The 15,389-nt window shown below is 40.6% G+C and overlaps 1 protein-coding gene across 2 annotated transcripts; it reads left to right on the forward strand.

The window, feature by feature from the left end:
• Positions 1-1,961: 1,961 nt before the first annotated feature.
• gtpbp1 (GTP binding protein 1) lies at positions 1,962-14,900 on the forward strand. Of its 2 annotated transcripts, XM_086153196.1 has the most exons (14): positions 1,962-2,276; positions 4,260-4,371; positions 4,851-5,031; positions 5,123-5,306; positions 6,018-6,182; positions 6,430-6,553; positions 7,776-7,890; positions 7,993-8,137; positions 8,585-8,767; positions 10,432-10,567; positions 10,657-10,835; positions 12,133-12,288; positions 12,550-12,600; positions 13,564-14,900. In XM_086153196.1, exons 1-14 carry the CDS (start codon positions 2,082-2,084, stop codon positions 13,675-13,677), a joined length of 2,040 nt encoding a protein of 679 aa, XP_086009322.1. In that variant the 5' UTR covers positions 1,962-2,081; the 3' UTR covers positions 13,678-14,900. The 2 variants fall into 2 exon arrangements, with proteins under 2 accessions (XP_086009322.1, XP_086009323.1); XM_086153197.1 differs by lacking the exon at positions 12,550-12,600 and having other exon boundaries at positions 1,963-2,276.
• Positions 14,901-15,389: the final 489 nt, after the last annotated feature.

Consider the following 15,389-nt stretch of genomic DNA (forward strand, 5'->3'; position numbering starts at 1 on the left):
TGAGACAAACGAAAGTCACCCGAAAGCAAAAACGAGGAAATGTGACAAAGTGCATGTAGCGCTTGGCTTAACCGTGAGTACAGTGGGAGAAGAGGAAAGACCGGTGTGTTTACTGTGCCTAAAAATGTTGGCAGCCTCCAGCCTAAAGCCAAATAAATGAAGGTGTCACCTAAAAACATTACACCCCTATTACGCTGATGAGCCGATAAAGAGTTTTTCAGCAAAAACGTGCCAAATAACGCCAACAATCATCCCACTTTGTGAAAGCTACTTCAATAAACCGGCCAGCACTGTTATGTTAATACATGTGAGTAAAGTTATCCTTTGTTATAGGTTTGTTATTAAGGATATTGTGCTCAGGTTTACGTGTAATAATGTTAGAGACAAATAAGATCTTATTAAGGGTCGCGGGCAAGAGGCAGGGTACACCCTGGACTGGTGTTTTTCCAATGTTTTTGGACTGTGGGAGGAAACCGGAGGACCAAAAAGTCCCCTTGTTGCAATCCAACCAGGGTCCTTCGTGCTGTGAGGCTGAAGCGCTAAACACTGCGCCAAGTTTAAACAAATATGCGGCTTAATTTTGGGATTTTTTTTAGACTAACAAGCTTCATGCCACCAAAATATTTTGCTGCGTCACATCAGACCAATGAAATGACTGTGAAATTCTGAGGCTGTTCAATTCTGACACCAATTCCTTCATGCTGTGAGGCTGAAGCGCTAATCACTGTGCCGCCCATTCATTATTACTGTTATTGTTATTAATTACTATTGTTATTATGACGTTAAGACTAGATCCATTGATACCCATTCGGGAAATTCTTTTGTCACAGCAGCATAACAGTTGTAGTGTCAAAAATAAATATGAGCATAAATATGAATAGAAAAAAAAAAATCCACAAATAAAGCAGGGAGAACAACAACAGCAACAACATCAGGGATAAGAATGGACACCTGAATGGAACAGTAAGTAACCAAAACTAAATGACAATATAAATAGAGTGATAATAGCAATTATTATTATTATTATTAGTAGTAGTAGTAGAAGTAGTAGTAGTAGTAGTAGTAGTAGTAGTAGTATTGTTGTAGTGTTATAACAATACTACAACAACTACTACTACGGCTTCTACTGCTCATAATAATAATGATAATAGCAATGATGTTAAATGTTCATGACTGATGTATATAAATGATAGATAGACAGATAGACAGATAGACAGATAGATTATTATAATTATATTATATTATATAATTAATATTATATATCATATAATTATTATTATTATTAGTAGTAGTCGTATTGTTGTAGTGTTATGTAGTGTTATAACAATACTACAACAACTACTACTTCTACTGTTGCTACTGCTCCTAATAATAATCATAATAACAATGATGTGTGAATGTTCATGTACTGATGTATATAAATGATGGTAGCACGGATGCAAAACTGAAATTACTTGTAGCTTTTTTTTGTACTACTCCTTGGCTATTTTCTTATTTCCATTCTACGAACAATCATGTAAAAATAATAGTAATAATAATAAACATTGTTATTACTGCAGAGACTACAAATACGAGAGAATACTAATAGATGAGGTCAAAAAGAGTGACATCTATTGTTGCATTTTTTAGATAACAGTTGCATCAACAACCGTTGCCCTGTTGTTGCACCGGTACGGACAGATTCCTCCCCCGCACTGACAGGTTCCGCTGCAGGAATAATGTTATGAACGACCCCCTTCCCACTATTGGTCCAACACTTAAATATGCAATGTTTACTGTCATACAATTGGCCGTTGTGCACAGTGTGAACCCACACCTTTCAAATTACTATTAACAAGGCCCTTACAGTTTCATTTATAAACAATCGTAACTTAACCCGGCTCGAATCGCCGGTGTGTTTTTGTAATGTTAGCCGAGGTGAGGTCACACAGTGTGTCCGTGTTTGGGGCTGTTATCTGCCGTTAGCGAGCCAGAGGGGGGGGGGGTCGCACTGAAAAGACAACTGTATTCATTTACCGTCATCACAAGGACCCGAAAGAGCTCGAAAAAAATATTTAAAAACCGCGACAGTCGCCCGAGAAATGGCATCGATAGCCGCTTCGCACGAACCGGGGATAAACCCGGGTTCCCTACCGCTAGCTGATGCTCTTGTCCCGGCGAGCATATTCGCTCCGGACCGGGGGGGATGCGGCGAAGAAGCCGGGGACGAGTGCTCCGAGGACGGGGACATGCTCAATGGCGAGTCCGAGGATCGGAGGGTCGACTTTACTAGTAAGGTACGGCTAGGCCTCGGATCGTATTCTCTGTTATCTTATTTCGCAGCGTCTGGAAGCGAATGAATGAATGAAACAACTGTGTTGCGATGACTGAAATCCCCGTGGGTGAAGTAGAGAACGTGATAAAAATGTTAACGTCACTGTATTAAGAAAAATACAGTCAAGGAGAGCTAAAGTCACTAAAAATTGTTTGACGACGCTGACGTTTTCTCCCGGTCCCAGGGCAGCGGTACTTGCTAACAACATTAGCAGCTAGTGGTCATAGCAACATTAGCAGCTAGTGGTAATAGCAACATTAGCAGCTAGCATTAGCAGTTAGCATTAGCCGGGCTAACGGAGCAGGATGACACTCTTCACTTGACACCAGCTGCTGCAACACACAGCATCCCATTCATGTGGCAACCTTATATTTGTATACAAATATTGCGGAGACTGAGCTGCACGTTAAATGTTTTGTTTCATGCAGAGCGACACATTTGTGGGGTTTGTCAATTAATGACTAGATGTGGCATGTGGCTAGATGTAAAGCAACACATGCATGTTGATTGTCAATGTAGAGGAAGACATATTAGATGGAAACCTGTCACAATAACATGGTTTGTCAATGTAGAGTAACATTTCAAGTTTGTAAATGTAGAGCAAAATATTAGCTGGCCTCGGAAAATATGGACCAACTTAATAATGCGGTTGTACAATACAGAGCTACGTATCCATTTGTTTTGTTGATAAAGAGAAACATTTGTCGACTCACGTCACTTTTTATAAATGTACTTTCCTGTTTCAGTGAAACACAAACAATGCATCGTACAATTGCTGCAATTCATAAAATACCACAGGAGAGATGATAACAACAATGACCAATGAATAGAATCTGAACATAATGATTACAAATATTTCCCATTTTATCAGCTTGTAAGTCAGATGTCAGTTAGTAATAAATACGTAGAAGGGATTTCAGGTAAAAGGATAAATTCATTCTAATAAAACTGATATTGAGGGCTAAACACCAAGAAAAGTTTGTTTGTGAACAATAGATTTGCTGAGTAAAATCTAAAAACATGACATCTTTCAGAGTTCAGCTGTATCGATTGATGAGAAAGTGTGAGCGATGCAACATGGGTTTATACTAATGTAATAAGTAAAAAGTGGAGTATGATGCAATTGTGGTGACATCGAGTTTGTGACCACATAGGTCAAAGGATTTGTAACTGCAGATTTGGAAGTCCCATAAACAGTTTAACAGATCTGGACCTTTGCCTCCGTTCAATTGTATCGATTGACTTCATCGACTGAGCGGTTTAACACGAATTAACCAGTATTTTAATGTGATATCTTCTCACATCCTCAACGCGTGGGTCGACACACATTGAATATTTTCTTTTGTCGATTTTTGAAAATTGTTATTGTTTAATATATTTATATAATTAGAGGCCATTAAATACTACTTATGTGAATGAAGTCTGGAAAGTAATGCGCTTGATTTTTTTTTTTTTTGCGCCATAATCAGATAACTTCTCTTAGGTTTTTATTTGTATTTCTATGCATACCTGCAAAGGGTTGGTGCATGTTCCCACTGAGGCGATTCATGGGAAGACAGACATCTGTCTCTGTGGGTTGGGCCAACCTTGACACCTCATTCCTTTTGTGTATTTAGGGAGTTGTTCTCATAGCTGAAACAGAAATCCAAACACATTCTTGCTAAAACGTACACAAGCAATTAAGGCTACCGGTAACATAATGAGTCTTAAATCTTTGAGTTACGTCAGCGTCGACAGCACCCCGTTCAAGAAAAGTGGGGAAACATTCCCCTCCTTTTGTGTTTTGAGTTTTAGGCTCAAAATTTCAGCTCGAGTGAGAACATCATTATATTTCAGGAACCGTACGTCGTGTGACGTTGCATTATTTCGCCCCTGATCGTAACTTCAACTTTTGCTAATCTGCTCGCCCCTTCCTCACCGCCGACTCCGTCTATCCACTGAACAGCTGGCGCTGGTGAGTCCAAATGAAGAGCAGTATGACTCGTTATTGAACCAGCTGCGGGACCGGATGGAGGAGGGCTGCGGAGAGACCATCTATGTGGTCGGGATGGGTTCAGGTGAGACTGGGACAATTGCAAGCCAAAGGTACAGTGATATACTGTTCGAGCTGCGAATAGGAAGAGATTTTTCAGTTTCATTTCATCACTTTGCCGTAAATTGAGTTTTTGACAATTCCTTTAGTCCGTCATTACATTTGCAGGATTGATTTGAACGGATTCGAAATACATTTATGCCGTTATCCAACACGTCACCAAGAAAATAAACCCAGCCATCATGTAGAATGTGCAAGACATTAACCACGACTTTGCCATTATGAGCAAGAATTTACCAGGAAATGTACAAGAACACACCCGAAAGCATCAGACAAAAGTCGAATCCCCGGTTTCACTTATCGGCCTCCATGTTATTGCAGGGTTTGGTACTCCTTCTGTAAAAAATATGATTTAACCGCCCGTGATATTAAATGTTTTTTTTTTTTTTTTCTTACTTTCCTCAATTCGCTGCGTCTCGTCACCTTGTTTTCCGGTGTATTCAGATGGCGGCGACTGGGGTCTGGATGAGAAGGACATGGAGGCCTCGGTGGCCACCGTGCAATCCTTGTGCGAGCAGCTGGACTCCGACCTCATCCCCCTCAGAGAGCGCACCGAGGCTGCCGGCTTGGTTCGGGACTACCTGATCCGGCGGCGCGTGGGTGAGCTCGACTTCCTGGAGGTCAGGTGAGCGTCCGCAGATGTAGCTTCGTCATCGTCGTCATAATTAGCGTCTTTCGTTTTCGCCGGTTGTTATTGGTGTTGTTCCGTCCACCAGGGTCGCAGTCGTGGGGAACGTGGATGCTGGTAAGAGCACCCTGCTGGGCGTGTTAACTCACGGAGAGCTGGACAACGGGAGGGGCTTCGCCCGCCAGAAGCTCTTCAGGCACAAGCACGAGATGGAGAGCGGCCGTACCAGCAGCGTCGGCAACGACATCCTGGGGTTCGACCAGGAAGGACAGGTGAGGTTTGGACTCTTCAAGCGCAAGACGAGATAAGAGCTAAAATGGATATACGGGTAAATTAATATGTTATTGGGGATGGGGACGATGGGCGCCATATTTGTCCATTGGGTCCCCCTTTATTTTCCATTTTCAAATTTCATGTTAACTCCCCACGATATGGTATAGAAGGAATTATATCGCAATATTTTATCAATGCTGTTTACGGCCTCAAAATTTCAAAGCAGCTCTTATGAAAAGAGTTACTATCGTGAAAATGCGGTCGGTGTGGGAGACGCGAGGCAGGACGTCAGATCGCTTTCTTCGCTGTAATTATATTCTAGTTGCTTCTAAAGCTTCGGAGCACCGACAAATCTTTTTTTTTTTTTTCCTCCCACACGTCCGTATCTGTGCAAAACATGCAGGCTTTATAATGGATTAAGACTTAAAATGTATCACTCTTCTCTAGTTTTCAGTATGCAGGAGAAAGCGTACAGAGGATTGTACACAAGTTCACAGTATCTCTGTGTTTACTACTGACTTCTGCCCATTCTTAAACTTCTTAAATAGGCTTTTATACTTGCTTTGTTGCGTTTCGCTTTTCCAAACCCGAGCTTTTACAGGCACGAGGACAACATATAGTACAAAAACGAAGGGAGGGCGTATATGTGTGTGTTGCGGGTCAGAGATTCTGTGGATGTAACTTCGGTCTCTGTCTTCGGGTTCCCCCAGGTGGTGAACAAACCAGACAGTCACGGAGGAAGTCTGGACTGGACCAAAATCTGCGAGAAGTCCTCCAAAGTAATTACGTTTATAGACCTGGCCGGACATGAGAAATACCTCAAGACCACCGTCTTCGGGATGACCGGACACCTGCCCGACTTCTGCATGCTCATGGTGAGAAAGGGGGTTCGGGGAACGGCTGCCGAGCAGAAGGAGATTAGTGTGCTGAGTTTCCGTCCGCACTAAAATGTGAACACGTCGTGAAATGTGACACTTCAGATAAAAACTATTGGTTAACTAATATGATGGATAATAATAACCCAAGCCATGCCATCTGGTGTCCGTGTAGCAAATGCCTTTTTAGACATATTTTGTAATTGGTAGAAGTGAAATCCGCGATCTCTTTGCCGTTTTCTGTCAGGTGGGCAGTAACGCAGGAATAGTGGGGATGACCAAAGAGCACCTGGGTCTGGCCCTGGCCCTCAATGTACCCGTGTTTGTCGTGGTGACAAAAATAGACATGTGTCCATCCAACATTCTGCAGGGTAAGTCGTCCCCCCACGCCGTCCCTCTTATTTTAAACCTTTGCTTGAGATGTGCTCAGCCGATCCCTGTTCCCTCCCTATGGAACTGCGTGGCTGGAACACGAGCTCAACAGGACAGCAGATACTGTTTCTGCCTGTTGAAATGGTAAAATCCAAAACACGACCTCTGTTACAGCATTTTCACATTCATGTGTGTTTTGGATGAAATGGTTCATACGTACACACACACACACACATACATATATGTATATACACACACGTACAGTGCATACACACATATATGTATATCGACATATACACACACATATACACATATAGATACACACACGCACACACATATATATACACATATCTATCATATCTACACACACACACACGTATATAGACATATACACACATATACAGTACATATACATATGTATATAGACATATATACACACACATATATACACATATCTATATATCTACACACACATACATACATACACACACATATGCATATACGCATATACACGCACCTATACAGTACATACACACATATATGTATATAGACATACATACAGACACACACACATGCATATACACCCACACATTTATACACATACCTATTATATCTACACACACATATCTATATCTACACACACACATATATATATATATATATATATATATATATATATATACATACACACAGATATACAGTACATACACACATATATGTATATACACACACGCACATATATGTATACACACATACATGTATACACACACACACTTTTTTTAAATTTTGAACCCCAATCTTGTATCCATATTCCTTCCTATCTCAATGTGTTGGTTATTTTTTTCAAAAACTATTTGAAATAAAAAGGGACTTTTGCACAAATTGTTACATCATTTCTAGCTTTGTCATTCATTCTGAGAACAAGCGACATTTTCAGTCAATCATGCCGAATATTGTTAATCACTTCTGCAATGTTTTACAAGTTACTACAATATCACTGCACTGAAATGTATCCAATTGCATTGTTAATTTTAATTAAATTTTAGCATCAGGTCCGATCATATTAAAGCACGATTCATCATAAAAAGTCACAGCTTAAATAGAATTATTAAAACTTGGTGCATCCTGCAGTGGCAGCAGCACGTGTTACCATCAATTGAGTAACGCTCACCCTCCGTCATCCCGTTGTAGCTCTTGTTGTTGTGGTTTCCATCCAAACAGAGACGTTAAAGCTGCTTCAGAGGTTACTGAAGTCTCCTGGCTGCAGGAAGATTCCCGTCCTGGTCCAGAACAAGGACGACGTCATAGTCACAGCCTCCAACTTTAGCTCCGAGAGGTAACAACTCTGGTCTGCACAGGTTGAATTAAGAGTGAACGCGCTCCTATATAACCTGCGCGTGTGTGTGTGTGTGTGTGTGTGTGTGTGTGATTTTTGCAGGATGTGTCCCATTTTTCAGATCTCTAATGTGACGGGAGAAAACATGGACCTGCTCAAGATGTTCCTGAACCTGCTGTCCTCCAGGACGTCCTACAGAGACGACCAGCCTGCAGAGTTTCAGATAGACGACACTTACTCTGTGCCGGTACTTACCATGACAATCTGAAGAAATTATTGAAAAGAAATTAAAAAAAATAAAAAAATAAAGCAGGAATCACCAATATTAAGACAAAAGAAATGACCCTACATTTTACCTTAAATCGATACAAAAATTAGGAGCGGTTCATTTTCGCGGAATTGAAAAATTTTTATCCCGACTTTCAAAACCTTTGTATTCAAATAAAAGCATAAACAAACTTTTCTCCTACGCCACAACTGACAATTGTGTTAAAAAGAATGTTAGAAAAAAATTCCACATTCATAAGAAAGTGAAATAATATACAATAATCAGAGTTGCAGCTTAAATTCTCCAGCACACTGATTCATGAAACTTTGTAATCATGTTGAATTATAAAGTATATATTTTATGCATTATACCTGAGCACGACTTGGTTTTGTACAAACAGCTGTGTGTTCTGCATGTTTCTATCAGGGAGTGGGAACAGTTGTGTCGGGAACTACTTTACGTGGACTGATCCGTCTGAACGACACCATGCTGCTGGGACCGGACCCTCTGGGCTCCTTCATCTCCATCGCAGTCAAATCAATCCATCGCAAGCGAATGCCCGTGAAGGAGGTCAGAGGAGGCCAGACCGCGTCGTTTGCTCTCAAAAAAGTAAGGGACACAACAAGATGTAATGTTTTAGCTGTAGTCCATGTATTTTATTTACCCTCTGGACCCTTTTAGTCCTTTTTGGTTCATAATGATCACGGTCATTACTCCTATTTGTACCCAACAATGACTTATCTCTGCAAAATTATATTTTAGTAAAATGTTTCTTTTCAGTTTATTCATTTGTTTTTTCTTGAAAAATGACAATTTTCCTAAAAAAAAAAAAAAAAAAAAAAATCAAGAGTGTTATTTGCAGTCCTTATGTCCTCTATTGTAAGTCGCTTTAGATAAAAGCATCTGCCAAATGTAATGTAATGTAATGTAATGGATAATCCCTGGTGACTGATATGCTTTGCAAAATGACTTATTTTTAAAGTTATTTCAAAATATACAAAAGTTTGGAATATATGTCGTAGAAAATAGTGAGGTAGAAAAAAAAAAACTTTTTTTTTTTTTCTAGAAGTGAATTTTTTATGATGAAACGGCAGAAGGGTTTCACATCTATGGGTTACAGTAATGTTTCCTGCCCTCATTTAACTCTTGTGTTGTCTTGCGGGTCAAAAGTGATCCACTACCATGTTTAGCTGTAGAAAAAAACACCTTAACCTATTTTTTTCCAACTTGAAATTTTAAAATTTTAAAATTTTTAAAAAAATTTAAATGAAATTTTTTTTATGATGAAACGGCAGAAGGGTTTCACATCTATCGGGTACAGTAATGTTTCCTGCCCTCATTTAACTCTTGTGTTGTCTTGCGGGTCAAAAGTGATCCACTACCATGTTTAGCTGTAGAAAAAAACACCTTAACCTATTTTTTTCCAACTTGAAATTTTAAAATGTTTAAAAAAATTTAAATGAAATTTTTTTTATGATGAAACGGCAGAAGGGTTTCACATCTATCGGGTACAGTAATGTTTCCTGCCCTCATTTAACTCTTGTGTTGTCTTGCGGGTCAAAAGTGATCCACTACCATGTTTAGCTGTAGAAAAAACACCTTAACCTATTTTTTTCCAACTTGAAATTTAATTTTTTTTTTTTTAAATTTAAATAAATTTTTTTTTATAATGAAACGGCAGAAGGGTTTCACATCTATCGGGTACAGTAATGTTTCCTGCCCTCATTTAACTCTTGTGTTGTCTTGCGGGTCAAAAGTGATCCACTACCATGTTTAGCTGTAGAAAAAAACACCTTAAGCTATTTTTTTCCAACTTGAAATTTAATTTTTTTTTTAAAAATTTAAATAAAATTTTTTTTTATGATGAAACGGCAGAAGGGTTTCACATCTATGGGTTACAGTAATGTTTCCTGCCCTCATTTAACTCTTGTGTTGTCTTGCGGGTCAAAAGTGATCCACTACCATGTTTAGCTGTAGAAAAAAACACCTTAACCTATTTTTTTCCAACTTGAAATTTTAAAATTTTAAAATTTAAAAAAAAATTTAAATTAAAAATTAAAAATTTTTGAATTTTCCTAAAGAGACCCCATAATTAGGCAAAGTGATACTTCTTTTTGTTTATGTTTCCATGTGGGCTGTACACCACTAGGCTACAAAGATTGTCTTATGGGTCATTTATGACCCGTAGGACAAGGGGAGTAAACACAATGTTAAGATCGCACGAGGGTTAATTAATATTGACTTTATCTTTCCACTCTTACTGTTTTTTTAAGATCAAACGTTCATCTATAAGGAAAGGCATGGTGATGGTTTCCCCGAGACTCAGCCCGCAGGCCACGTGGGAGTTTGAGGCCGAGATCCTGGTGCTGCATCACCCCACGACGATATCCCCCCGATACCAAGCCATGGGTGGGTGAGCGTCCCCGAGTTTCGCCCCAGATTTAATATAACCGAAACCACATTCCAGGTATTCTCTCTTCCCCCAACTCGCCACGCAGTTCACTGCGGCAGCATAAGGCAGACGGCAACCATCTTGTCCATGAACAGAGACTGTTTACGGACAGGCGACAAGGCCTCGGTCCACTTCCGCTTCATCAAGACCCCCGAATACCTACATTGCGACCAGAGACTGGTGTTCAGGGAGGGACGCACCAAGGCCGTGGGGACCATCACCAAGGTACCGAGGAAGATCCGACGCTACAATGCTAAAGATTCCCTCATAAAAGGTCAAATTTGTACAAAATGCACCGATGCACCGCCACCTAGCGGTCAGCTATATCCGCATCTTCTTCTTTCGGCTTTTCCCTTCAGGTGTCGCCACAGCGAGTCAACTTTCTCCATCTAACTCTATTCTCTGGATCCTCCTCTCTCACACCAACTACCTTCATATCTTCTCTCACTACGTCCATAAATCTTCTCTTTGCTCTTCCTCCAGACCTCTTGCCTGGCAGCTCCAATTCCAGCATCCGTCTACCAATATATTCTCCATCCCTCCTCTGTCCATGACCCGACCATCTCAGTCTGGCTTCTCTGACCTTCTCTCCAAAACATCTAACATGTGCCGTCCCTCTGATAGACTCATTCCTGATCCTCTCCATCCTGGTCACTCCCAAAGAGAACCTCAACATCTTCATCTCTGCAACCTCTCGTTCTGCCTGCTGTCTTTTGGTCATTGGAACAGTTTCTAGTCCAAACATCATCGCTGGTCTCACCACTGTCTTGTACACCTTTCCTTTTATTCTGGCTGATGTTCTTCTATCTCTTCGTACCCCTGACACTTTTCTCCACCCATTCCAACCTGCTTGGACCCGTCTCTTCACCTCTTTTCCGCACTCTCCGTTGCTCTGGACTGTTGACCCCAAGTACCTGAAATCCTCCAGCTTCTTGATCTCCACTCCCTGTAGCCTCACCGTTCCACCCGAGTTCCCCTCATTCACACACATATATTCTGTCTTGCTGCGACTAACTTTCAGTCCTCTCCTTTCCAGAGCATACCTCCACCTCTCTAGATTTTCCTCGACCTGTTGTCTGCTCTCACTACAGATCACAATGTCATCTGCAAACATCATGGTCTATGGGGATTCCTGTCTAACCTCATCTATCAGCCTATCCATCACCATTGCGAACAAGAAGGGGCTCAGAGCTGATCCCTGATGGAGTCCCACCTCCACCTTGAACTTCTCTGTTATCCCTACAGCACACCGTACCAGTGTCTCACAGCGAGCATACATGTCCTGCACCAGTCTAACATACTTCAGCTATACCGCATACCTCAGCATACCTCAGCATACCTCAGCATACCTCATACCTATACCGCATACCTCAGCTATATCCGCATCTACGACACTTTTTTGGCAATAAGGAAAAATTGGAAACGTGCTTTGACCCGTACTGTACCCACATCTGCAAGAAAAGGTTCATTCTGCTCACTACTGACTCAATGTTTTTTGTTTTTTTTTTCCCCTGCTCTTCAGCTCCTGCAATCCACCAATAACATGCCCTCAAATTCTAAACCGCCACAAATCAAAATGCAATCCACGAAAAAGGCGCCGCTCAGAAAAGAGGACGGTACCGCGGCGACCGGCGACGACCCGACGACGCAAACACAGACGGCCAATCCGACACAAATGGTGAGACGCACACCGACGTAAACACACAAAAAAAAAAAAAAAACGTGCGTGAGGTTAAAAAAAGGGGTCACAACACTAATCACCTTTTTGATTGTGCTACTTTTTTTTTTTTTTTTTTCTACTTCACTAACTTCTCTGTAACTTCCCTTATTTTCCCCTCGTTTCTCAAATCCACCTCCCGCCATTTGCTTTCTTTCCCATCACGCGACACAACTCTCACACTTTCTCCTTCGCCTTTGCTCGCATGACCGGACTCGTAAGGGTGAGGGCGATGAAGACCCTCAGTTAAAGGAGGGCAACAAAGAGAACAAGGTAAAATGGGACGACGGGAGAACCTGAACGGTGATGACCAGCTTTTTTCCCTGCTTAGGTTGGAAAACCCAACATCTTGCTTGTCAGCGTGGAACCAAGTCTGCAAGCTAGTAAAGGAATAGTTTCTATAAAATGTTTGACTCCAGGGAAAATCGAATAAAATAAGCAAAGATTACGTTTCGGAATCCGTTGCATGTCTTCTGGGCTGATTTGTAATCTTTATACCGAACTAAAAAGTGACTGCTTTGAGGATGTTAATGATTTTTTTTTTTTGTCTTTGTTTTTTTTTTTTTGGCCTCGCTGGTCGTGTGGTTCAGCACAACAGCTTATGAGATTGAATTTCGTCACCCTCTTAAAATAATCGCCTAAGTCATCTCAGAATTTTTTTGGAAACAAAAAAAAAAAAAAAGGAATTATTTGACACACTCTTGATATAGGCAATTTCTACTAAAGGGGTAAAATGGCACAATCACTTTAACTGAGGATGAGAACAACTTTATTAATCCCAAAGGAAATTGTTGTGCCGGAGTTTCAAGTAAAAAACCTAACAGTAATAGATAATAGTAGAAAGGAGGAGGAATAAGAAATACAATGAAATATCAATTGTCTTAACTGTTAGCTGTAACTACAAAGATTGAAGATTGAATGATGTTGGCAATTTTGCCAGAGGTGGTCGGCATCATGAGGAGATGATTTAAGCAAAAAAAAAAAAAAAAAAAAATTTTTGTAAAAAAATAACTTGGGCTTTTATTTCAAGAGGGTGACGATTGCGGGTTATTTAGTGCTTCTTTAGTCGTACTAATTAAAGCTACAATTAGTTTCCAAAAAAAAAAAAAACATGTTGATGCGTTTCGGCTTGATTATTTCGAGTTTTTTTTTTTTTTTTTTTTTTTTTTTTTTTTTTGCATCGTAACAGGAAACTATTCAATGCACTCATTGATGCTTATCATTTGTCCGCTTTAGCCAAAGTCTGGAGGAGGCGGGCGGAGAAGGGGAGGCCAGAGGCACAAAGGAAAAGGCCAGAACAGCACCAACTCTGCAGCTGTTCCCTCAACATCGGGTGTAGGAGGTTACTGAGCGACCCCTGCACCCCTCCTTTACCACCCCCTCGCTGACCTCCCTCTCTACTGTTACTCGGAAGTGTCTTCATCCCATCCAAAACGTGTCGTAGAGCAGGACTTTTTATATCGGGCCGTGCGGTTTGTATTTGAGAGGAAACCCCCGCGCCTTGCGTTTTTAATGTCAGCTGTCCTTAACTCTTTTGAAGGGTCCGAATCACGGGTCAGCCGCTTTTAAAGTAGATTTCTTCCCCCCGGTACTTAAATAAAGTAACAGGACCTTTATATAGCACAAAAGCCCCCCCCGCGATTAAAATTTATATTTTCGTGTTAATTTAATAAAAGTCGTTTCAGAAATTGCAATTTGGACTTCCAATTTTTTCCTCTCAACTTGACCTCGGACTGAAGCATAAAACACAACTTCCCGATTTTGAGATGAAATCGCAACCTTCGCAGTTACTAATGCAGTTTCTTTGAATGTCAAAGGTAATTTTCAAGGATTTGTGTGTCGGCTTTTACGGTCGGAAATCAAAACTATTCCACCGTGCCGTGACAAATTAAAAACCAGAAATGGTTTAAAAGAGCAGCGGATTTGAAAAACCTTTGTTTTTCGATTTCTTTTTTTTGTTTGTTTTGTTTTGGAAACGCTTCACACGGAACATTCGACCGGTTTTATGCCCGGTTTCCGTGGGCGACCAGTAGAGAGGGAGGTTAAACCCAAACAAGGGTCCAGTAAAAATGCGCAGCTATGAGTGAAACTCCACCATGCATTCCTTGTATTTGCAATGAAAAACAGTCAGTGTTCTATTTATACTGCATATGTAAATTAGCTGTTAGTTGTGCCCTGATTGGAAAGCCGCCATTGTATGAAATGTATGCAAATCACAAATGAATGTAGCAGAGGGCACATAGTGATACTAGATGTATGGAAAATAATATGCTGTTACATTTTATAATTGTGTGTTATTTATTGGGCAAACATGCAAAAATTCACTCTTGGATGTTCTTTAAATCGTTCGACGGCCTCACTTGCACTGTTACTCAATAGTTCCTCTCATCTCTTTATGGTTACATCCGAAACTTTTAGAACAGTAGTCGTCGGACGGACACAAAAAAACAGCGCGTCATCCCGTCGCTCATGATTGTAAGACATGCAGTGCTACTTGTGCGTCATCGACCATGTTGTGACATTTAAAAACACTTTCCACTAAAACCGACCGCCAATAAACAGGCTTTACTGAACTTGTGCGTCTTTGTTTGTATTCGCATTTTCCGCAAGCTACATAAACGGGCGCCGGCCATTTTTTTTTTTTTTTTAAAACATGACAAGAAGGACTATCAGCTGCTCTATTTAGCGTGTGTATACATACACAGTATGCGTGTTATGGTGTTGTTTAGACTTTTAGAGTCAAAAAATTTGAGTTCTAATATAATTAACAGTGGGCTATAATAAGATTTATCATGCAAAACCAGCAACTAAATTGACTGCTCTGCTTGTGTGCGTGCCACATGTATTTCGCCTTAAAGAAACCGCAAAAAAATGACACATGAAAATGTTAAGCTCAGCTTACCCCCGTCGGAAAGTACAAACTCCCCATTAATCCTCGGTGGTTAACTAGAAGCGTCCAGGGTGAGTAAATATCTACGGGGAGATACATGGTGATCACGTACAAGCCGTTTAGGATCACAAGTAAAAGTTGTTGGTCATCAATCCCACATTAAACTCTGATA

Source organism: Fistularia commersonii, chromosome 10 (genome assembly GCF_037954325.1).
Source record: "Fistularia commersonii isolate RoL2024-O1a breed Wild chromosome 10, RoL_Fcom_v1.0, whole genome shotgun sequence".
Lineage (NCBI taxonomy): Eukaryota > Metazoa > Chordata > Actinopteri > Syngnathiformes > Fistulariidae > Fistularia > Fistularia commersonii.